A 25589-nucleotide genomic window follows, 5' to 3' on the forward strand; every position below is an offset into this window, starting at 1 on the left:
CCAAAAAGGAGCTGAAGCATGTTCTCTCCGGCCCTTAGAGGCGCTTCTAGTTGCTGCCAAATCTGTACACCCAGTAAACAATCTTTGGAACTAATGAGTAGATTCCTAAGCTTATTTAGTGGTGCCTCAGTATATATATATACATATATACATATCTATATATGTATATTTGCATGCACAGCTTATAGTTACTCTCACAAGACACTATAACATTAAAACTTGTAGTCGGAAGTAAGCCATTAGGCATAGTACCATTACGGTCATACGAGTGTAATGAGCAAATGTGTCGATTGCCAACTGATTACGTATACGCCCTGGTGACCCGAAGCAAGCAAACAAACACAATCTTATGCAAAATTGGCAAAGTCGCAACATAATCTACGCCCTTCCAGTGATGTTATCATAATTATTGGCAAAGGACTTTTGTAATTTCCGCACAGCAACGTATCAAGTTATGCCAAGCCATTTTTGTTAAGAGGCAAGGAAGAACTGATGATGCTGCAATTGCAATTACATGGGGATTTACATATTATGGTATAAGTATATGAAATGTAAGTATTCAAATGATTTTGTAGATGTGTTTGCCTAAAACTTCTATGAAAATATACAAAACTTATTACATTTGTAGAGAACAGGCATAACCAAAAACTTCAACAAATGAAATAAGAAAGCCAAATGCAGCTGTTTCTTGTTGGCAGTTTTGAAGCAAGAAACAAACATTTCTGCAGCTGTTGACCATAAAATATTGTGTAATTGAACTTGCGAGTGCAATGAAACAAGCATTTGAAATAAAATTCTACTGAAGTGTAGAAAACTTGTTCAAAAATAACATTCTTGCTTAGAAATAACGAAAATTTCGCATGTAGCAGCATATTTTAAGCCTAGAAATTTGAAATTTCACAAATATTTTCAGAAAAATGCAGTTGTATATATTCATAAATTTGAACAAAATCTGTATTAGCTCTGCTCCATTTCAATTGTGCATTGTTGCAGCAAAACAATTAGCAACTGCAATGTGCACAAATTACGCTTTTGTATATCCTTTGTGGCGCTGACAGGCAAATTTGTTTCATATTTCCTTTAGAACTAGAAAATTAAGACATGAATAAACATGAAAATGCAAATTTTTGCATCAACTATGCAAGAAAGATAGCTTAGAGCACCTGCTGCGCTGTTGTACTTGTTGGATTATGGTAGGGCCAAAAGAAAGGGGTTGAGTTATAAGAAAGGTTAACATTTACTTGGACTGAGATAGTGGCAAAAGATGTATTAAAGGAATGTGTGTAGTTAAAAATTCATTATTCTAAATAAAAGTAGTATTCAGTTCAAACAACAGTGGTATAAAATAGTATTGGTCTTAAGAGTTTTTTCACGTGAAGGAAAAGTGAGACCACTCATATAGAAAAAAATGTCAATTTTGGTTATAAAATGGTTATATATTGGTTACATGTTGGTTATATCTCGATTATATTGGACAGCGTAAGCTTAAAAGTTTGTCGCAATAAAAAACTCAATTTCGAATTTTTTAATCTTATGTTAGTTTTGCTTTTAAATTGGTTATATATCGGTTATATTGGACAGCGGAAGCTTAAAATTTATGATACTTATATTGCATATAATAACAATAAAAAAACTGAATTTTGAATTTTTTGCTGGTATTGAAGTAAAATGGGTATTTGGGTTATAAATTGGTTATATTGGACAATCGAAGCTGAGAAGTATCATATACAGGCATACAATATGATGTAGTGAATCGTAAGCAACCAAAAACTCAATTTCGAATATTTTGATGATACTTTGTTTTGCATTTTAAGTGACGATATGTAATTTATAAAAATCCTTAAAAATATTTTCGAAAATCGAAGTATATAGAACCATATCAGTCTACATATGTAGGTCATTTCTTGTTGGAATATCCATTATAGTATAAGCCGAAGAAAAGGCAAACAAGTTTTTTAAAAGCTTTCAAATTATAATAGTTAATAGGCTAATTTCTGCTCCAAATTTACAAAAGACATAACCTTCTATAAAATAACTCCATTCAAAGAGTATAAACTTGAATAAAAGTCTTGTGATTTTTCAATAGACTTCCTCACGCGATCCACTGTACCACATTCGTATCTCACAGTAACCATAACAAAGAGCACAAAACTCAAATCTTAAACAAGCCAACACAAGCTAACTAGCAAAGAATATGGCAAACGGCCTGAAGTTGACTACAATAAAATGGAGAATCTATGATGATGGCGGTGATGATGCTAACTCCATTGCCGCCAGTAACTGTTGCTGACACGAAAGTAATGTAAGTGGAAGTATCCATAAAGCGAAAGAGAAGACGCAAAGCACACACACGAGGTAACTAAGTAACAGCAGCGCTGTTAGCAAGAAATAGTTCGACTAGTGTTAGTCGAACGGTGTGTGGTGCCTGCAACAAATGCCTAAGAATACCAATGTAGGCTGCCTATTTCGCAGGCAGGCCTGATAAACTTGACTTTCAAAAGGATAAAGAGCATGTGAAGTGACAGGCCTTTCAATTTAAATCCAACTGGAAATATGCAGGCGAGATGGCGGAGCAAAGCGGCTTACACAACAAGTTGGTTGTGTGAGTGTGTGACTGCATTCTTTTGCTGTATAAATTCTTTTATTGTGCCTGTATTGTTTAGTATGGCATAGCATAGCCTATCGCTACATAGCATAGCATAACAGAGGCATTAGTTGCAATGTGCGCTCTCATTCAGTTGCCAATGGCAACAAATGTTGGAAAATTCATGTTGTGTGGAAAATTTTATGGAAAATCTAAGTAAAAGAATGCAAACGAATATTTATTTGTTAGAAATTTTTATTTGTGTGAAAGAAATGTGGATATAACTGGTAAGTTACTAGAATATAAAATGGACTTAAATAGAGTTTGCGCAGCAGGTGTGGCTTAACTAACTGCAGTTTGAAAAGAAAAATATTTTTTAAGAATTTTAGTTTGAGAAAATAGTGATTTAATATACTTTTATTCCATATATTTTGATATTGGTATATGTAGAGTATATGTAGATATTATTTATATTTACAAAATAAAATATCTAAAGAAAATTAAAACATCTTTAGTTACAGTATTGGATATTGAAATAGGTATACCTGTTATAAATGATACTCAATCCTTAATTTAATGTAATTTACTACAAACCTTCAAGTAATCAGCGCCCAAAAGTGCTGCAACGTCGTCGCTGGAGCCCTGAACACTTACGCAGCGGCCCAACATTTTTATTTTTTGTTACGAATTTCAGTTATTTTAATTGTTTTTACACTTTTGAAAACATTTTACAAATTTTTGATCACAAATTTTCTTATTTCAAATAGCAGTTGCAAAGAAAGACAAAATTTTCACAACCAAAAATAGATCCTAAAGGTATGCAAAAATATCGATCATATTTTTCTTGGCGAATTGATAATGATTTTAATTATTTTATATAATAAAATTTCTTATATTAAATAGCGATTGCCAAGAAAACAAAATTCTTTACTCTAAAAAATGTATCCTAAAAGTATGCAAATAAATCGTATGTGTTTTTCATGAAAGATGAACTGTTTAATAGTTTAACACTTTTTAAAACATTTTTAACAAATAATTCTCTTATCTGCGATACCTGTTGTCATTTAAACAAAATTTCGCACGAAAAAAAAATTACCCTAAAAGTATGCCAAAATTTTTGTTATATTATTTGGTGAACTCCTTGCTTATAGCTTATCATCCTTTAACACTTTTTAAAAATAGTTAATTTTTGAAAAATAATTAACTAAATTTTATTAGTAGATGCTAAAAAACAAAGTCTTCCACCATTAAAAATATGACCTAAAAGTATACAAAAAAGCTGAACTTCACGTTAATAGTAATAACTTTTTAAAAAAAAACAAAATTATAATAAATAAAAAATAAATACTCCTTTTTGAGCATTAAAACAAAAACTCAAACCATAAGCCAGTCTTTTAGATTTTTGCGCTAAAAAGTATGCAACAATTTTATTCCCCATAAACGTACTTAGTGCAAGCACAATTCACACCCAAAACTAATTTGCATACAGAATTATGTTACAGATTTTCATGCCTAATTGTTTTGCAAAGCCTAAAGGTAGGCTATAACTAGCGACATAACAATAAATGTAAACGACCAAAATTAGCATTTCCCGTTATCACAATGAGTGCAAAAAGCCGTCGAGCATTTGAGTTCCTACACAATTATAGCGAAATATTATTTCAATAAAAAACGTAATAGCAGGCTACGCGCTGAAAAGTATGCAAAACAATAAATATTATATTGAGAGCACGCCACGTTGAGTGCGAGGTATTTGAGCTAAGTACTCGCGCATAAATATTAAAGTTTTATGTAAAAAACATTAAGCAAATTGTGCGTGTGTGGGTGGTGAGACGCAAAGTGCGTATGGGCAGCCTTATCAACGTAAAGCAGCCACGCCTAATGCACAGAAGTCAGCACAACCCTTTCGAAAAGTGTTTTGTAGAAACGTGAACCAATTCACCTAACCCTAAATGGTTATATGGCCACTTGCTGCGCTTGCCGTTAGCATTGGCATACATTTGTTCTACATATATTGCATATTTCCGGGCGTTTTGAGTGGCACCCGCCCTCAACTGTGCTACATAATTGCAAATGAAAGTGCAAAGCAGCATAAAAGAAAGTAGCTACTAAGTCACTGCTACTTTCTATGGAGCACGTGCTGCCGGTCATTTTTCGGGGGTGGCACGCTGCGCCCAAAAATTATGCACCACCAGCCGACAACAGGTTATTGGCCGAAGTCACTTTGCTGCATGTCGCTGACACTTCTACACTACCTATTCGGACTAGAAGAGCACGCGGTTACACCCTTGTCAACAGCTTTTGACAGCTAAAATTTTAAGCCCAAAAGTAGGCTTGGCGCTGTGTAGTTCGCATACATCTCTTAAGTTGGCAGAGTTCATTTGAAGTGTTGAATTCCGGCATGCGGTGGTGGTGTTACACTGCCGATAACAGCAACTCGTTGCACACACGCTGTGTCAAATCAACTAAAAAAACAGAAACGTAAAATCAATTTTCGACATTTCTTGCTCCATCTGCATGTGCGCCTAAAGGTATGCAGCTGTGATAATAATGGGCAACCGCTGTGGCAGTATTATACGCAATGGCAAATGGGGGGACAAAAACAAAAAGCCGGTGATATGTAGTGAAATTTATGCAAAATGCCGAGATGATTTGCAAAATACACGAAATGGGTGGCATGTCGGAAGTGATACTTGTCGAATTTGCAGCGCAAATATGTGTGCTTGTGGGAGGGGATAAGCGATTGGGGGTTGCTCGGCACAAGTGTTGAAGTGAAACAAATTGCTGACGCCATCGAAGTATTTTAAAGATTTTAGAGACAGATACGCAGACAATGACATTTACGATATGAGTGAAGTTGTAAAAAATTACTACGCAATCAATAAATATTTGCGAGTACTTGTAGGGGTGATATGGATGTGTACATACAAATGTTAAATAGAAAAAGGAAATATTGACAAATATGTTACTAAAAATGTTAAAGATTTTGTTATACTAAAGCATACTTTAAGGCGTTTTAAAGCCGCAGGATGTAGCTCATTATAACTACAATAAAAAAAGTTGAAGTTTGATTAAAAATACGAAACGAATTTTTAGACTACCCTATATTATACGAAATATATGTATAATAGTAGTCGCCTTTTTGTAATACTTCATCTGATAAATCAATATTTATATACTAGATGATATACGTAAAAATTATCCCGTCATCCTGCTAAATGAGCCATTTTCTTTCGATAACAGATGATGTCAAGAAATAAAGCAAGCTTTTAGATAGTTTCTCTTTATGAAAATGTAATAAGTAAAACTAAAAGAATCAACAAAATATACTATTTATACCTCCCCGTTAAAATTTTTCTGTGTGGTCTACTTTCAGGCGCATTTACATTTCTGTGTCATATACTACTATTCTTTCACAACTTCTTTTGGGTGAAACCCACTTTCTTATTTTAATCTGTTTAAACATGTATTGTTCTCAGATTTGCTTGTTAATTTGGAGAATAAAGAAGTGAGAGAAAAAGTAATGTAAATCAGTATTCTAATTGGAGAATTGTAGGTTGCCAATATGTTTTCAAGTGAAGAAAATTTATGCAAAATGGAAATAAAATCTTATCATACCATAGGAATATACGTGTATTTACATTTTTCCTCCGAGAAATAAATTGTGCTATTGTTTATAGTGCCCAATTTAGATCTGTCTTTTTGTTGTAAAAATAGAGTTTTCGAATGTTAAGACTTTTATTTATTTTTTTTTTAATTGGATACCAATATATATAAAAAAATCGGTTTAGTAACATCAGCTATAAATCGAAAACAACTCGACCACTTTTGAACATATCTGGTTCTTTCAAGTTCATAAGTAGTACTCAAATCGAAATGTGAATTAAAACTGAATCAAAAAACATCAGGAATTAGAAAATTAACAGCTCTCAGGCAGTCTTTCATTAGAAGGCACAGCATTCCTGTTAAACAAAATTTTGTTCAAAATAGTTTGTCGACTAACGAAGGCCTTTGCATGGACTAAAATGAGAAAGTGGACCTTAGAAAGGCTCAAATTTGTTATTAGTCTGCATAAAGTGACTTTGAAGACCTCTACTGTAATCAAATGAGTCTTCACTAAAAAGGAAAAACCTATCAAGTCACTCTATAATCTAACTCATCAAAGAAAATTTAAATGTACTTCAGATAAGTGGGAAAAATTCGATTGACATAATTGCCCAGAGAAATCGGTAATTGATCAGTTTCGCACCACAAATAGTAGATATGGTAAATCCTCAGAGATGCCGTATGGTTCGCATCTAAGATGCTATTGTTGTTGTGGAATAGAATATAGGAAAAGAAGTTATGAGTCCAACCACTATCCGAACAATTATGGAAGATTTTACGCAACGATCTTGGTCGATTATAAGCCGACTGACCATCAAGCTCGTCTCATGTTTGATGAATGGTTCCAAAACGAGATGGGCACCGATCCCGATTTTCACAAGAAAAATTTGTACGCCATTGAAATTCACTTTTGCTTAAATGGGTATATTAATAAACAAAATTTTCGTTTCAGGAGTGGTGATACTCTAAAAGCCATTATTGAAACGCCAAGGTATACTCAAAAAGTCGCTGTTTGGGGTACTCTAGGGGTACAGGGAATAATTCCTTCATATTTCTTCAAACATGAAATGATAAATATTACACTCAATAACGAATGCTATATACTCATGTCTAAGATTCTCTTAGTGCCTGGATTAGAGAATGTTGATGTGGATCTTTGATTCCAAAAAGACCACAAAGCCAACGAAACAAAAAAATGATTGCAGGAAACTTTTGATGAGCGCATTATCTTATGTCGTGGGCTTCTGGCGTGATAAGGGCGAGATGATTGGCCTATTGGAAGATAAGATAAGGTGGCCAAAAATTGGACTTATTGGCAGGAATTTCTTAGAGGCAGTCGCAAGTTGCCTGAAGTCACTAGCTTTATAAAAGAAAGAAAAATACCAAATATTTTTTTTTCCTAAATATATTTGTATCTAAAATTTTTCGAACAACCAATGTCTATAATTACTTATTCCAAGGAACATTATTCCGAAAAAAGTTCATAGTAGTTACTTTGTTACTATGTACCTATTGCTGGCTAACAAAGCTAACGAAAATATCAAATTCAATTTCAGTTTGGCCTATCTAACTACAAATTAAAAATAATAACAGGCTTGGAAAGACACTTTGTCAAAATAATTTGATTGTGGCTGTAGAAATGTCATTGCAGTCATTCTATTTGTGCCACCAAACTAACTTTTCCAATTTTTCCATAAACAAAGTTTTTCTATCTGTTTAAGCGCCAAAAGTCCCACTCAATCTCGCGCGCCACACAACTCAACAAAATATCAATGAAAAGTGAGTGCGACAACTGAGCAGGCAATAAAGAAAAAATACCGCTATGTGTGAATTGACCAGCGTAGTGGGAGTATTTGCGCTCAACTCATAATTCACCGGAGAATAACGTTATTTCATTCTGGCTTCTATTTATTTTGTTTTGCTGCCGCTTTTCTGCCTAAGTTTTATTTATATTTTTATATTCTTTTTTGCTTGTTTGTCACACTTCGCTTTTGGCAAGCTTCCGAATTGGCGCCACTCGCGTGGGTGATGCCTCATAGTTCTTATTTCTGGTTAGACACACTTTTGCGTTGGTCAACTTGCCTACTCAATGCTGTGGATGCGTTGATGACGTTTTGGCCTAAATTTGTTTTCGATGTTTCATGGCATTTCGTCAGCCACCGCAGAATGTGTCATTAATTTTCGCTTTTAATTGACTCGTTGTGAAATGACCGGAAAGTGATAGTTCGACATAGAATATGTTTTTGTTGGTTTTTATAGTTTTGTTTTGGCATTATGTGGCAATATTGTGGTGTGTAGAAATAAATTGAGGTGTGGGAATTCCGCAGAAATAATTTATCCGTCATTTAAGTGTAGTAGTAGTCACTAGTTGACAAAGAAATGATTATGTAGTGGACAATTTTCTGGGAACAATTTGAGTATTGAGATGTAATATCGGGTTGTCGAAGAAGTCTTTTCATATTTTCTAAATAGATGAATGTCCAAAAATCTTAGAAAAGCTGCTTTGTAACAAAACATTAGCAAAAAAGATGAGACCAATAAAAGTGAAGAGTGTATGACATGAAAACCCGCAAAAATAAAATATTTCTGCTAAGACTTAATTTTCTTCATCAAAAAATTATAGCGAAATAATTTTTTTTTCAAATAAACAAAATAAATAACGGCAAACAAATGGCGCCATAAAATGTCATAACAGCCCATCCAAAGCGCTAATATTTGCAATTTCTTATTTGAAGAGCAAAATATTTGAAAACCACTTAAAAGTGATTCATGGCCACAATTATAAAGGCAGTTAAGCGACCTAAGGAAGCGAAGAAAAAAGTCAAAACGCCAACAACAACGTGAAAGAGATACCAGCCAACATTTAGTAATGGCAACTCATCAATTTTTAATGTGACCCACTTATGGGTCACCAAAACTGACAAGCTGCCAAGGAAAATGTAAGAAGATGTAAGAAGGGAAAACAGACTGACGGATACGCGCGTTGACACACAGTGACAAATATTACAGCATTGACAGCATAAATATGAATGTGTAATTTTAAAGAAGTTGTCTTGGTGCAGTGCGCTCTCAGCTGTGGGAATATATATTCCTAGATATATATGTATATAGATATATTTATAGACTATATATGCGTACACACTCTACCTGTACCTGCGTCTATTCTTCATCTGCATTTATGATCAAAGCTCTTGACTTTATGTCCCCACTGTGTCACCTTTTAAGCAAATTGATTTTGGCAAATGCTGCGCTCGTAGCTGAACTGTCAGAATTTTTTAATAAACTCGCATATATATCTATAAGCATATATACTTATATATAGCTAGATCTATTCATGTTGCTTATCAACGCTTAACTTCTGCTTCATAAAAGAGTCCGTGTGTTTGTTGCTGCGAATACTCGTGTGTATCATTTCTCTTATATGCTTCTCATTTTTCCTTTTTGTTAGCAATTGTTGCTATTTTTTTCCTTGAGTAGTGCGTCAAGGGAGACTCATAAAGATATGATAAGAAATATAATAGAAATTTATGAGTGCAAATAAAATTGTTTTTTATTTCGTTGTTTTTTGTGTACCTTGGCGAAAGGTGAACATCGTAGTGATAAAAGAAAAGTGAAAAGGTGTGAGCAGCTTATTTGAAGTTAGAAAAATATGTTGAGAGCTCACTTTAGAGTATTGCGAATTTATTCTTGCGTAGCTCTGGAAAATACGTGGACATATTATATATGGAGACATACCACTTCCTCTTTGTTTGCATACGTAAAGAACTATGTGGACAATTACGTTGATGGCTTTAGTACTCTTAAAAATCTGTCCATTGAGGTTGTAAATACACTGTGGCAACCACAAACATATAAGTAGATATATGCATCCATGTTATAGGTTGAAATAGACTAGATCGTATGATTGATCCTCGCTTTATGGGTTGCGCTGAATCGCACTTGGACATCTAGGCATGTTGGTCCTTTCTGGTGCACAGAAACTACTAAGATCCAGATCCTAATAGATGAAGGAAGTGTTTTGAGGTTACCACAAATCTTTTAACGCGATTAAAATAAATTTCAGCCACTTTGCTAAGATCGTTGAAGGTTTGTCTATCGAAATATTACCCTCTCAGTATGAAGGCTGTTGGGCAGTAGAGAGAATATTTAAACTTCGCCTTTATTCATTTGACTTTGGCAAAAAGCTTCCGACAAACTATATAGCCGCACTGCCTATAACATTGTGAAAGCCTATAGGACATGGTCCCATCAGAAAATCTACAATTTCGGCGAGGACACCTTTCCTATCGGAAGTTTTGATGTGAGTGCCTTCTAGAATGTGTTCATATTTAGATAAAGCAAGAGGTGACGAACCATCTTGATGGAAATAGAGATCGTCTGCGTAACGTCATCTTCTGCCCATTTCGGAAGAACTAAAGTCCGATGATTTCACCATACCACAATCTGCACCAAACGTTTAATTTTTATGTATGTAATTTAATTTCCACGAGGCGAAATCAATATTTACGGATAGAAAAGTTCTTGTGGTGAATTTCGAGATTTACAGGGAATCATTTACTATGAGCTCCTCCCAGGACCAAACTCTAAATTGGGTCCTTTAATGTCAATAATTGGACCGTCTGCAGGAAGTAATAGCCTAGAGGTGGCCAGGTTTGACCGAGGGAAGAATGCCCAGAGGGCAACACAGGGCCACACTAATCGATGAAGGCTCGTCAAAAACTTCCGGAGTTTGGTTGGAAGGTTCATATCTGTCCGACTTATGGCTCGAACCTGGCACCAAATTATTACTATATGTTCTTAATCTTCGGTTAGTTATTTTAGTGGTGATTATTTTCTCTCGAGAGAAGTTTGTGTAAATGTTTATCATAGTGCTAATAGGGTCGAGGGTTTCTATGAAAGTGATATTATGAAATTACCTTAGAAATGACAACTAGTCTCACAGCTCACAATTACCGAGGAAGTTACTGTTGTACCAATTTGAAATATTGGTAAAAAATTTTGCGATCTTCGCTTAAAAAAGTTTTGTTAAGCTTTTAAATCCCGATCCGAGCTCGAGAAGAGTTGACTTTAACACACATATATAAATTAATCAATACCAGCCAAAAAGAATAACTCCAGACTCAAGTGCTTTGGAAACTTCAAGCTTTGCTTTTTGTTTTACGCCAAAAATTCTTACATAACAAAACTGTAATTGTAAATGTAATAAAAAAATGTTTTTACTTTTGAAGAAATTCGTTAGCAATGTGTTTCGTAAAATTTTTTACAAAATGACACACACGATACGAGCAACTAAAACACGAAGCGATCTAACGCCTTCAGTATTAGTACTAATACTACTATTTGTAATAATATACTACTGTGGTTATCGCATGCGCACCGGATATAAAAGTGATTTAGAGCTTATTGATACGAGAGAGTTGTTGGATCTAAATCTGATGATGGACTTCGGCGCGACCGATGAGAATTTCGTGGTGCATGACAGTGTTTGTAAAATACCACGCATAAGTCCCTATTCACCAGATGTAAGTACGATTGTATAGGTTTAAGGCTGAAACGTCTGGTAGTGGCTAGTCTGCATTCATTAGAATATATTCTCTAAGTAAAGGATGTCATGCCTAAATAACTATATTTACAGCTAGCAGCTTTGCAAGCACCGGATGTGATTTGTGGAACTAAACTACAATGCACAAAACCATTGGTCACTAAGCGGTTCGATAACATAACCAATCGTTACTATTTGCATATAAATGAGGAATGGAAAGATCTTTACTTGCAGGAGGAGAGCACTGGGCTTACTTGCTGTTTCAGAGAGATAAAGAATGAGGCCAGTGATGAAAAGTTGATGTATAGTACTAAGGATATTACGGCTTCAGGTCCGTAAATAATAGCAAATTCTCATTATTTTCAGTGGTACGCCTTGCTTCATCTTCAAGCAAGACTTTTTCTTATCACTCGATGTGATTGGCGCTATTGTTAACTGTATGCAGCGAGGCGACAAGAAAATCATTTTCATGGATGCATTTTCCTTCATACATAAGCGGAATTTCAGCGAAGAGACAAAAAACGACACTAAAATCGGTGTATTGCTCTTTGGTCTTGATAGTTTGTCACAGATTAATTTACGCCGTCGAATGCCAAAAACATACAAATACTTAAAAGACAACAATCATCGTTGGCACGAGTTGTTGGGGTTTAATAAGGTCGGCTTAGTTGGCTAACTCAACTAGGAAACTTACTAAAGAAACTTTTTTCTTTCATCTTAACTCAGCTCGGCTACGATGCCTTTCCCAACTTAATGGCGCTTCTAACGGGTCGCCAGCTTCAACAGCAGGAAACTGTATATGCATGTAAGCGAGGTGGTATGCTCGACGACTGTCCCTTTCTGTGGCAACAAGTCAGTAATATGGGTATGCCAACCGCCTACGCTGCGGATAGTAGGGACGACAACACTGAGACCCTGAGATTCCAACATTCACCAACGGATTATTACCTCCAGCCGCTTATGCGGGCAGTGGAGCGTCGTCTGCGAACCGATACATTCTATATAACACCAGAATATTGCTTGGGACCGCGGCTCGCAGGCAGTTATGTGCTGGATTATGCAGTCGATTTCGCGCAGAGTTTTGCCGGCCTTGGCGGTTTAGGTATATTTTGGGTGAATAGTTTTAGCGAGCAGCATGTGATACCGCAAATGATTGATTACGCATTCGTCAAATATTTGAGGTTATTGAAAAGCACTAAGATACTCGAAAATTATGTGGTGATATTACTCAGCGCCAATGGCATGCTACGCGGTCGACTTAGCAATCTAGATAGCGGATTTTATGAAGAACGTTTACCGGTACTTTACATTTCACTACCTAAAGCTTGGAGGAGAGAACATACGGCTTTGTTTCAAGCCTTGGAACTCAATCGTAACCGTTTGGTGAGTCCCTTGGACTTGCACGAAACCATCCAACATGCTCTAGCGCTTGGTGCAGGCACCACGGAGCTACACTATACTGACTGCGCGAGCTGCCAATCGGTACTCAGACCAATAAAGGCGAACCGCAGCTGCAGCGATGCTGGCATTGATTGGTTTTGGTGCAGTTGTGAGCCTTTCGTTGCCAAGTGGTGCAACTCTTATGAGTCTAGCTTGCTGCTGAAGGCTCTGTTGACGCATATGAATGGCTTATTACAGCAGGCCGGCTTGCTCAACGGCACTTGTGGAGTTCTAAGCGCGCACACACTACACAGCGTCTATAATAGTCAAAAGGAGAGCGACTACTATTATGTAAAATTCGAAACTTCGTTAAAAAATGTCGCATTCGAAGCAGCGTTTTGGTACAAAAAGGGAGCGCAGAAGGTTTTGCTGGATCAGAGAAAACTGAATCGCTTAGATTACAAGGTTACTGGTTGTGTAGAGCATCAGAGTAAGTTGCTGAGAACGCTGTGTGTTTGTCTCTAGAATGTAGCTTATAGAGGACTGTGGAAACAAGGCTAAAAAGAGAAGGTTAAAAAATTTTAACCTTTTTTTGCATTATTGTCTTCTAACCATAATTTTGATTTAATTTGACTAAAACTTAATAAAATTTATGTATCATTGATATATTTACTTTTGAACTGTGTTCTTCGAGGGTAAAGATAATGCAGTATTTACCGCTGAAATAACCAAAGAATTTTACTAATTTTTTAAAGCGTTCCACATGTGTTGGACAAAAAGCACTGAGATTCGACAGGTTCTAAGCTAAAGAAACTGTTGACCAACGAATTCAAGTCTTGAAAGCGTTAAAATCTGTATTGAGGTTACTGTGAGAGACTATTTTATTTGGTTGGTTGAAAAGGGAAGCGCATTATCGCCAGGTCACAGGCAGCCAAAGTTTGCCCATCATTGAGCCTCGTGTGTCTAGGCATAGAAGCGCTTTAGTTTCTCCAACATCAACAATCCGTGTGTTACTTTTGCTCAAAGACTTGAGTGTTTCTCTAGGTCTTCAAATAACACTTGAAAGAACTGAATGGCTTGGGACAGCTTTAATAGAATTGTGCTTTCAGTTGTCACCGAGCGGACCACCCCGTTTGCCACTTTATTTCCTTCTATTCCTATAAGACCGCAGTGAGAGTAAGCTTGGGCGCTACGAATAGTCTTAATTGCAGCTTGGATGTCCACTAGCAGGTATACAGACTTCCTGGTGAAAGCAGAAGCTCACTTTGCACCTTTTGTTTTGCCACAATTTCGGCCTGATATACTGAATTGTGGTCAATCAGCTTGAAACTACCTTCTGCATTTGGATTACTACAGAAGAAGCCTGACCCTGTTCCTATTTCACCCTTCGGTCCGTCGGTGCATATGTAAATTTCGCGTTGGAACTGTCAATCACAGAACCATTGGTCCAGTTTTGTACTTGTACAGACTTTATTAACAAGTTAGGGTGTGATGCCATGCCCGTATAGACGGGGAGTCTGGCTTCAAAGTAGCTTTTGGTTATTTAACACTTAACAAGAAAAGTGCGTAACACACTTCGAAAATGCTGAGGATAACACTCATATTAAACCAATCATAAAGAAATGAGAATTTCTACTTTTAATGACCTAAAATTAATTCTTAACTTAACAATCCAAACACGAGGATTCTCAAAAAGTATAAATAATTTGAGTTATTTACTCTCTTGAACCCTGTGGAAATAAAAGCTGAAATAACTCAGCATCATAGTTAATATTTATGTATGTATGTATATATGCCCTACAATCTATAGCTCGCATTACCCTCCCTATTCCAGCAAACTAATAAAATTTTCCTCTCATTTAGACACGAAAGAAAGCACTTGTAAATCCACTCAATGAATCTCCATTGAGCACAGCTGTTCACCTTCGACAAATAATATAACCAAATCAAATTCAGGATGACGCATTTTCATGCGCAATTATCGAATAAAAGACAAAATCCAGACGAAACATGTGTTCGACAGGACCTTAACATGGAAGGGCACAAGTGCTTGTACAATGCTGCGACCAATATTAGGGATGTAAACAAAATCAAGCGAGCGGAAGGGAGGGATAAAGCAATGCCACTGCGTTGGGCAAATGATGTAAGCGCAAAAAGATAAGATTTTAAGGGTCAAAAATTATGCGCACAAAATATGTGAGTGGATGCGTTAGTGAATATCGATGAGCTGATAAATGTGTAGAAAAAATCAATATACTCGTAATGTTTGACCGAAAATTATTTCTGCTAAGCAGGAGTTGGAATTACATATGTACATATATGCATATGTATAAGTATTATGTAAGCGCACGGTATGGTCACTTTTATTCACTTTCACTCGGTCATCAATGGCCATTTGTTGCCTGGACTGATTGTGTTTTATTGAGTTTTGTGACTTCCGCCAGCAGGATGGGGACCACAAACAGCCGAATTTCCGTCACATATACAACACACGGACTTATATATTTATGTATGTAGTTGGTTGAGATTGTGTTCATGTTCTTTGTGTGATTTATGAAAATTTGCTAGCCAAATGTGGAGTTTTTCTATTTTTCTAACCTCAAACTGCCAGGAAACGTGCCAGTGTGAGTTTAGGGAGGATAACAACCCTCCGATTAACTGGTGGCGATTTGTCATCGTAAATGTGCAAATTAGTAAATTCATTTATAAGCAATTTTATTACGATGGTATGAGATGTTATGTGTGAAATAAGATTCATTTGTAAGAAAATAATTCTAAGTGGACACTAAGCATCGATAAGGATCGATGATATAAGAGAAAAGGGACACACATAAATTTTAGCGACTCTAGAAAGTTTTGGAATATTAATAGGTTTAGGTATGTCATGTCACTATTTAAAAGCTTAAAAATCCGTAGCTGAGAGCTGCTTCTATAGTTAGAAACACTCTGAAAAGTATAAAACTCTTTTATTTTTTAAGGTATCTTATAAAATTTTTCACAGTTTGTTATCTAAGGCATTACTATGATTTCTGAACCTCTTGGTGAGATCGAACCACTATACTAAATAGCGGCCGTACAAACTAAACAAAAAAAAATAGAATAAGTATCCTTTATACCCTTTTATCCTTTAAAAAAATGCACCTGTAAGGGTATTATGGCTTCGATAAAGCAGTGAAGTTACCGTTGTTCCTTATTTAGCAATAAATTAGTGTATGAGGCTTTCCTAATTCACTACCTGAAAGCTGCAAATATCTCATAATTTGTTCTTAACTTTTCAACTAATTATACATTACAACTCTTTTTTAACTCTTTCTTCATCAACTTATTCATAATTAGATATCAAAAAAACAATTAATATTCTTGCAAAGTAAAACTCAACATATTGGTAATGACTTTTCTCAAATATTACCACCTTTGCGCCTTGGCATATGCTACCCCACTCACAATCCTTTACCTGCTGTTACCGTTATACATAATTTATACGCTAAACGATTAATAAGTTTGTTGTCCACGTTTGTTAAGCGCCAGCCGCTGGTGAAATATTCGTTAATTTAATTACCAACTGAAAAAAGAATCCATATATAATAAGCCTTTGCTCAAGGCTTGGCGTTGGCTTAAACGCTCACAACTTTCTTAAACAAGAAAAGCTGAGCAAGCAAAACAAATAGCAAAATTATTATGCCAAAGGCGTAGTTGGCAGAATGTGTTCAAAAATACAATTGGAGGGGGCGACTGATTTCGTTGGGGTTATGGGGAAACAGCTGTTTATACATACTTTTTTTGCCACTTAATTTATACCCCACACCGTTGCAAGGATGCTCGAAGGTGATTTCCCGAAGCAACAGCAGCCGAATCAAACTTCCGCCTTACACATACAAAAAATATATATAAGTATGTATTCATATACGATTGTAGTGGGCGATTGAGCCTCGAAATCCGAGATACGTGAGGCTTTATTGGCATCAGCATGTGCATAACAATACAAGGAAGTGATGGCGGAAATGAAAAAATGAAGGAACTACCAAATAAAAACCAAAAAAAAAAATGCGAGGAGATTTGCTTGGCGTTGTTAAGTTGCCGGGAGCGGCAAAAAGTATGCGAATCGAGTACGACGAGTTGGTTAACGAACCTTAAGGAAGTAGTTTGTGTATATAGCGCTCATATATGCCATGCCTGACTAAAACCGGGGAGCGTTGTAGCGCATTTTTATGAAAACACTGAGGCTGAGCTTCATATTTAAGCCCTTACATGCTTGGAATGGGTAAATATCACATAAAGTTAAAAAAAGGTTAACAGGAAGGTGCAACTTAGAGAAAGGTAAACAAAGCGGACAGCGCAAATACCACCAGCCAAGCAATCGACGACTAAACCATCTCTTCTATTTTCTTAATTATGAAAGCAGCTTGTAAAACGGAAAAATCGAACAAACTGATAAGCTGAAATAAACTGAGGAATATGGTTGTGTTAGTGCAATACGTAAAATCAGCAATCAGCTGCTGGCAATCAGTCAGTCAGTTGAAATTAAGGACTACACCTTCACAAATGTGAGCAGAAATGTGGATGTGATTGCATGAAACTTATATGTGTATGTTTATACGTTTTGCCTTGGAGGTGAAAGCAGTAGATTTGTAGATGAGATGATGGAAAGGCTGTCAGAAACCAAGTAGGGACAGTTACGCTTGTTTGCACAGGAAGTGAAGCATTAAATAAGACAGAATTGTAAGAGGTGATATATTCCATATGCCTGGAGGTGATGTGGAAAATTTATACAATATTAGAAAGGTATGAAATGACTGAAAGAGTTTGGATATCGTTAGGGTTGAGCCAATCTACGACACAACAGCTTTTGGTAGGTTGTTGGCTAAAGTAAAAAAAAAAAAATTTATTAGGCATATTACCAAATATTTCAAGAATTCATCTCATATACTATTTATGATTTTTAAGATTAAAATCAAGGAGTACTTATGGGCTGAAAATATTATTATGTATTTTATCCGAATTTCCATAATGAAAATGTAAAAATTTTGAGCACTAAGTTAAAATTATTACATAGGTGGAAAACGTTGCCTACATGCGGGCGTACATTGAAAATTTAGTGGAGTCATGAACCAAATTTGATTAGGGCGAAAAAAAGATTATTTTATTAAAATTAATACGAATAAAGGACCAGGACCTTAGAGAGAAGCCGGAGAGGATGTGGGATACCAGCCTGCTGATCAATTGTTTGATGAAATAAATAGAAAAAATTTATTGAGAAGCACCGGGCTCTGAGATATATACATATGTAGTATATATAAGCAAATATTCAGGGTAAATTAATGCATTTTTGGACAATTTAAGGTACTGTGATATAAATCACATAGAATAATCACCTAGTATGTTGCATTTATCAGACCTGGATTTTCTTCTATTTTGATCGATTATATGAGGTTGAGGTACGAACTATAAATAAGTGTTTGAAATAAAGTATAATCTTTGGCTTGTTAGCGGGGACACAAACCTCAGAATGATGCATCTTTCAGATCTGGCTTTCTTCCTATTTAATTATGTAAGGTTGTTCTTGACCTTACGAAATAAGCACGTTCTAAAACGAACTGTAAATAAGTCTTTGAAAGAAGCATAATCCTTCACGTATTAGCGGTGACGCAAACCGCAAAAATATAGATAAAGATTATCTCGAGTATACTAACTGTTGTAATAAGTTCTTTACAAATTACCATTTTCCCTCCTAATCAACAGATTACTAACTTTTGATTTTGTGCAAAAATAAATTCCCATATTAATCCCGTCAAATCATATTATTAAGCAATTTTGTGTATTAACAAACAGAACTCTCTACACTCCTCGAGCATTGTCTGTCGTAAGTTTGCTCTTACATAACCCACAACCATCTGATTTTCTTTGAAAATCCGTCTAATACCGTTATATACACAAAGCAATTGAAGCTTATTTCTTCAAAATTCATGTACTGATCCACTTGTAAGTCAATTGCTAGGTGAAATCACCCACAATAGAGATGTACTCTAGAACACGCGCACATATACACTTTTATATACTCGGAAACACACAAGCGATTCAAATCGTAAATTGCGTTTAATTAACCCATTTTTAATTGAAAAATTTATAGCAAGATTGGAGCAGCCGCCACCCACACGCGCGCGCACGCCAACACACGGAGCGGCAATCGAGAACCAATACAATTATAGACGCTCGTTACAAGCACTAATTATTAAACGCAGATGAGCGCAAGACTTCTTATAAAATATTTCTTTTTTATTCTTTTTTGTTTACATGGATTCACTATTAGAGACGGTCAGCGGTCACGCAACTGCATTTCACGCATTCACCGGAGCTAAACACACAACAAGCAACAACAAAGCGAAAAATAGTGCTACTGTTTACTCTTACTCGCGTGTTGCCCGTTGATTGCACGCTGACTCGGCCGTTGGACCGCTTGTTTACAAAACACGCAACGCTTTTCAATTTTCCAAACACTTTTCGCTGCTGCGCGCTTGATTTCACAGCAATGCGCGCGGCGTCACTGATCGCGTAAAAATAGACTCATGTCGCGGATGCTTCACCAGCGCGAAGGAGCACTGCAGCGTCTGATTCACAAAATTTTTATATTCAATTTAGCTTCGCATGCGATCGCGTTCACGTTGCAACTGAGCGCGCGGTTGGCGCGTTTGCAGGCGCAAGCGATCGTCGTGGAGTTTTCTGCCCCAACTCTCACTCAAAAGTTGAGCGCTTCGCCTGCGCCACACGAGCGCTTTTATTTATATTCAATTTAGGTTTGTTTTTCTTATTTATTTCCTTTTAATTGGCGCTGTGGACCGTAGCCAACAACATGTGACGAAAATTGGGGAAAATCTGCATGCGGCAAGTGCAGCAGTCATTGCCTTCCCTTCGCCGTTTGGTGGCTTGTGTCTGCGTATCCGCAGGCAGCAGGCATCAGGCAGTCACCGACTGACAAGCGCACACGTGCCGTCGCGCTGCCGCGTTATATTTATTTTTGTAACAAATTTCTCATACAATTCCGTTTGTGTTTGTTTGCTTGTTTTGAAAATTCACCGCGTGCAACGGTGCGTAACGCGATTTCCAAAGAAAAAAACGCACGACAGTTCCACTCTTTCAGATTTGAGCGCATACTCCGACAACTGAGTACTTTGATTTTTTTGAGTTCCAAAATTCTTGAAATACTTTAGTTTGTGTGCCGCCCTCCCTCTCTGCTAGTGCTTTGTCTGGGAGACCCAAGTGACATGTGTACATCTGTCCCCACATCATTACGTAAATTTATGTATAGCACGGACGGAGGTTGTGTACTGTTCGAGTTTGGTGCTGATATCTTATTAATTATTTACGAAAATGACATGTAAATTTTGCTTAAACGGATATGTTGGCTTAACAAATGATAATTTTTGGAATCTAAAGGGTGATTTTTTAAGAGCTTGATAACTTTTTTTTTAAAAAAAACGCATAAAATTTGCAAAATCTCATCGGTTCTTTATTTGAAACGTTAGATTGGTTCATGACATTTACTTTTTGAAGATAATTTCATTTAAATGTTGACCGCGGCTGCGTCTTAGGTGGTCCATTCGGAAAGTCCAATTTTGGGCAACTTTTTCGAGCATTTCGGCCGGAATAGCCCGAATTTCTTCGGAAATGTTGTCTTCCAAAGCTGGAAAAGTTGCTGGCTTATTTCTGTAGACTTTAGACTTGACGTAGCCCCACAAAAAATAGTCTAAAGGCGTTAAATCGCATGATCTTGGTGGCCAACTTACGGGTCCATTTCTTGAGATGAATTGTTGTCCGAAGTTTTCCCTCAAAATGGCCATAGAATCGCGAGCTGTGTGGCATGTAGCGCCATCTTGTTGAAACCACATGTCAACCAAGTTCAGTTCTTCCATTTTTGGCAACAAAAAGTTTGTTAGCATCGAACGATAGCGATCGCCATTCACCGTAACGTTGCGTCCAACAGCATCTTTGAAAAAATACGGTCCAATGATTCCACCAGCGTACAAACCACACCAAACAGTGCATTTTTCGGGATGCATGGGCAGTTCTTGAACGGCTTGTGGTTGCTCTTCACCCCAAATGCGGCAATTTTGCTTATTTACGTAGCCATTCAAACATAAATGAGCATCATCGCTGAACAAAATTTGTAGATAAAAAAGAAAAGAAACGATCACTGATTTTGGTAATATTACCAAAATCAGTGTTCGGTTTTTTTTTTTTTTTTCGGAAAAATTTTGTTAAGCGATGAGGCTCAATTCTGGTTTAATGGCTAAGTAAATAATCAAAAATGCCGCATTTGGGGGGAATAGCAACCACAAGCCGTTCAATAACTGCCCATGCATCCGAAAATGCACTGTTTGGTGTGGTTTGTACGCTGGTGGAATCATTGGACCGTATTTTTTCAAAGATGCTGTTGGACGCAACGTTACGGTGAATGGCGATCGCTATCGTTCGATGCTAACAAACTTTTTGTTGCCAAAAATGGAAGAACTGAACTTGGTTGACAAGTGGTTTCAACAAGATGGCGCTACATGCCACACAGCTCGCGATTCTATGGCCATTTTGAGGGAAAAACTTCGGACAACAATTCATCTCAAGAAATGGACCCGTAAGTTGGCCACCAAGATCATGCGATTTAACGCCTTTAGACTATTTTTTGTGGGGCTACGTCAAGTCTAAAGTCTACAGAAATAAGCCAGCAACTATTCCAGCTTTGGAAGACAACATTTCCGAAGAAATTCGGCTATTCCGGCCGAAATGCTCGAAAAAGTTGCCCAAAATTGGACTTTCCGAATGGACCACCTAAGACGCAGCCGCGGTCAACATTTAAATGAAATTATCTTCAAAAAGTAAATGTCATGAACCAATCTAACGTTTCAAATAAAGAACCGATGAGATTTTGCAAATTTTATGCGTTTTTTTTTAAAAAAAGTTATCAAGCTCTTAAAAAATCACCCTTTATATTCAAAAGGTGCCGAACCTTAAAAGTTCGCTTTAGTAAACTGAAATACATTTTGTAATATCATAATGGTGGAAATTACAATGTCGGAAATTCAAAATGCCTACCTACCTACAAAAATTACTAACTGCCTACAAACCTTACCATAAGTGTAGATGAAGCGCCAGAATGCAGGCAAGTATATTGTCGTGTTTCACTTAATTTGTGGCTTATTACGAAATTTCCGTAATAAATTCGTAACATGTATATCATTCCTTATAAAGGTAACTAAAAGTGTTTCTTAAATTGAAATTGCATTTTTTAATTTTTTTCAGGGCAGCGAGTTCAATTTTTTTTAACTATCAGTAGTCAACTCCATTATCTATAATTATTTTCAACTTTCAATATTAAACGGTAGTCACCGAATGCATATCCTGTCCTACGGTTGCTTTCATGCAACAACATTTCTGTGCAAGGACCGGCACATGCTCACACACACATGCATATAAACGGTAATTTCTGATTGGCGGAAGTTAATAACGCATTTAATGTGACTTAAATAAAGTATGAAATTAAAAAGCAATTTGTATTACCCGAAGCGAAGCGTACGAGCTCGCGAATTAATTAAAGCGAACGCATATAGACGGTGTTGGTAACGCGAGAAGGTAAACGAAGAGAATGAAGCAATTATGAGAGTGCAATGCGGAAATGCAGGCAAGCAGAGGGAGTGTGTCGAAGAGAATTTTTAAAGCTTTGGCATGAAGCTACTCGATGTTTTTATGCTGAACAGTGTATATTTAATTTTTAAATCCCAAAAGGAAACTTCCGAGACCCTATGAAATGAATGTATGTATAAATGATCAGCGTTACGAGCTGAGTCTATTTAGACATATTGGACTATCCGTCTTTTTCTTGAACATATGCGAACTAGTTCCTCAGATTTTGAGGTATTAATCTGAAAATGTGTGCATCTTCTTTTCTCCTTAAAAGGCTGTAAACTTTGAGGAATCGTTGATATCAAACCACTATATCATATATGTAACTGCCATACAAACTGAATTATCAAAATCAACTTCTTGTAGGGAAGACTTATTCATTTAAAGAGATATCTTCAAGATATCTGGCAGAGAGCATTTCACAAGGCATCGCTATAATTTCCGAACAAATTGTTGAGATCGGACTACTATAGCCTATAGCTGTCATAGAAACTGTGCTATCAAAGTCAAATTAAAGATTGTTTATACCCTTTTTGCTATAAAAATTGCTTCGGTGAAAGGTATTATAGCTTCAGTGCAGCCGACGTCAAGATCTTCTACTATTTTCACTGAATTTATGCTTAAATTTATAAGTCTCTTCGCTTTCTCTGGCAAAAATTACCTACATCCGGTCAATTTAAGCACTAACTGCCCTGAATATGCACTTAGACAACAAAGCGCAATGCCAAAGTAAATAGAAATGCCACAGCGTTGCGGTGGAGCATTTTAAAAGCACGCTTTCTGCAATGATTCACCATTCAATTGGCTCAATTGCCTAGAAAAATTTGCATAAATGGCGCAGCTGAACGAACCGACTGACCCACTTGACTGCAAAGCGGGGTACAGCGGAGTAAAAGTGGCAAATGGATTACTTGAATGAATGGATGAGTGAATGAATGAATTCACAAGCAAGTGAGTAAGTGTGTAAGTGAGTGGGCAAGTGCCTTGCGCTGCGCCTAACAGCATGCAACGAAGCGTGAAATACATCAATGCAAATGTGTGGCTAATGCACGTATATACATTGTACACAGGAATAAATGCAGTGTTGCAATTGAAGGAATCGAGCTGAGCGTCAGTGCTTTAAAAACAGACACACACACAGGCACACGCCTGCACTCAATGCTTTTATGCATTACAGCCGCCGGCAGTTTTATTGCAGTCATAAATCACACAAAAAAGTTCAGGCGGGGGTGTATGAACGCCAGGGCGAAACAAAAGGGGCACAAGCGCTGAGACACGCGTCTCAAAGCGAGGATTTGTCAACTCGGCAAGTGGATATGCGGCGTGTGCAGGGCAACACATACACACATATATACTCCAGCAAGCAACGTTGCAACCCTCGGTTAGCTTAGGATACTCTTCGAGCGGTCAGCGTATGACAAAATAACTGACTGCTCATGATTATTTCAGTGCAAGCGGCAGGGGTAGCGTAGGTCGCCTGCAACACCACTGAACGTAATTGTGCTGTGCAACCACTGCTGGCAGGAAACTTTTGGCGAGACAATTTTTACAGCTTATTGGGCCAATAACTGCTGCAGCAACTCCAACAACAACAACAGCTAAAGTAAAAAAGTAAGGAGTAAAGTGTGCACTTTGAAACGTGTGTCTACTTGCCACATATGCCGCACGACCGCGCCGATGCCAAATAATTTCTGTTGCAAGCGTGCGCTCGCGCGGACTTGCACTAAGTAGCTCACGCGTGTCGAAACAAAGGCGTGTTTACGCATGTTTGTTGTTCTTTTTTATGACATTCAATTGTGCTTTTGTTTTGTTTTATGATCTTTGAAAGACATAATTCTTTCCGTTTAATGCGATTTTCGGGCTGTCGGTACGCCATATGACGTCTTGTTCCTGGAATATGTCGCACTGCGAAGACTTTTTTATATGCGTTGATCATTTTTTAATTGGGCTGATATGTACATTTGTATAAATATACTTTTTTTGGTAATAAATGCTGCTTTTGTTCATACATTAATAACTTCCTAATTATTAATTAAAATGAATTTTTCCCCTAAACAGTTAATCTTAAACAAAATGCATACATTTTGAGATAACTATCTGTTCTCAAATATATTTTGTTATGACTCATAAAATATCTCGAGTAGAAATACTAAAAACCATAAGGTAAAGGCAACAATTTTGTTGCCTACATTAGGAACATAATTTTTTATCATTACAAATATATCGGAGTCTCAAATATATCAAAATATTATAATATTATTCCAAATAAACATTTTGCTACAACCCGTAATATACCTCAAGCAGAAATACCGAAATCTATAAGGTAAAGAGTACTAAAACATTTTTTGCCTACATTTAGGTGCATCGACATTTATTATGGCTAATATCTCAGGGTCACAAATAACACAAATTTTACCTTAATTCTCTTCCGAAATTCTAAAATAAAATTATTTTTATTACAGCAAAATTGAATGCTCTCTCTTTCACTCATATTTCACCAACTCATACTACCATTTCTTGCTGCCCTCCCACAACCACACTACAATTTTCCCACTGTAATTGCATGCTTGAGCAGTGTTGCATTACTTGTTCCATTAGTAAAGACTTCAATTTCGGACTAGAGATTCGTGCATTTGTCATTTGACACCCTATTTCCTGTACAAAACAGTAACCCACATGTTTGCCTATCTTGCTAAGCAATGCAATGAATGAATGATTGTCTTACTCTGCCTCCCTTGCAAAATTTTTGTGTATAATTTTTGCTCGCTAAAATTTCGTATGCAATCGACGTTTCGCACATCAACTGGG

At 36.6% G+C, this 25589-nt stretch overlaps 2 protein-coding genes and 1 long non-coding RNA gene across 10 annotated transcripts in view; 2 read left to right on the forward strand and 1 right to left on the reverse strand.

Annotated features, from left to right (window-relative positions):
• LOC105232477 (protein sickie) overlaps positions 1 to 25589 on the reverse strand; it is a 396183-nt gene that overhangs the window by 280261 nt on the left and 90333 nt on the right. For 2 of the 8 annotated variants that reach the window (XM_049446871.1, XM_049446864.1), the window contains exon 1: positions 3179 to 3354. The exons of the other annotated variants lie outside the window; for them this stretch is intronic. In XM_049446871.1, coding sequence (XP_049302828.1) covers positions 3179 to 3253 — 75 coding nt within the window. In that variant the 5' untranslated portion in view covers positions 3254 to 3354. Of the gene's footprint in view, positions 1 to 3178; positions 3355 to 25589 lie in introns of those variants that run through there. 8 annotated transcript variants of the gene reach the window in all.
• LOC125775851 (uncharacterized) overlaps positions 1 to 25589 on the forward strand; it is an 86260-nt gene that overhangs the window by 47643 nt on the left and 13028 nt on the right. The window lies entirely within an intron of this gene.
• LOC105232397 (uncharacterized) lies at positions 11401 to 13719 on the forward strand. The gene is made up of 4 exons (XM_011214058.4): positions 11401 to 11712; positions 11826 to 12034; positions 12099 to 12390; positions 12459 to 13719. The coding sequence occupies exons 1-4, from the start codon at positions 11401 to 11403 to the stop codon at positions 13635 to 13637; spliced, it is 1992 nt and encodes a 663-aa protein (XP_011212360.3). The 3' UTR covers positions 13638 to 13719.

Source organism: Bactrocera dorsalis, chromosome 1 (assembly GCF_023373825.1).
Source record: "Bactrocera dorsalis isolate Fly_Bdor chromosome 1, ASM2337382v1, whole genome shotgun sequence".
NCBI lineage: Eukaryota > Metazoa > Arthropoda > Insecta > Diptera > Tephritidae > Bactrocera > Bactrocera dorsalis.

Coding starts and splice junctions, on each gene's coding strand:
- LOC105232397 (XM_011214058.4), top strand. CDS start 11,401: ATGTTTTTACTTTTGAAGAAATTCGTTAGCAATGTGTTTCGTAAAATT. Junction 11,713..11,825: donor TAAGTCCCTATTCACCAGAT/GTAAGTACGATT, acceptor CTATATTTACAG/CTAGCAGCTTTGCAAGCACC. Junction 12,391..12,458: donor AGTTGTTGGGGTTTAATAAG/GTCGGCTTAGTT, acceptor ATCTTAACTCAG/CTCGGCTACGATGCCTTTCC.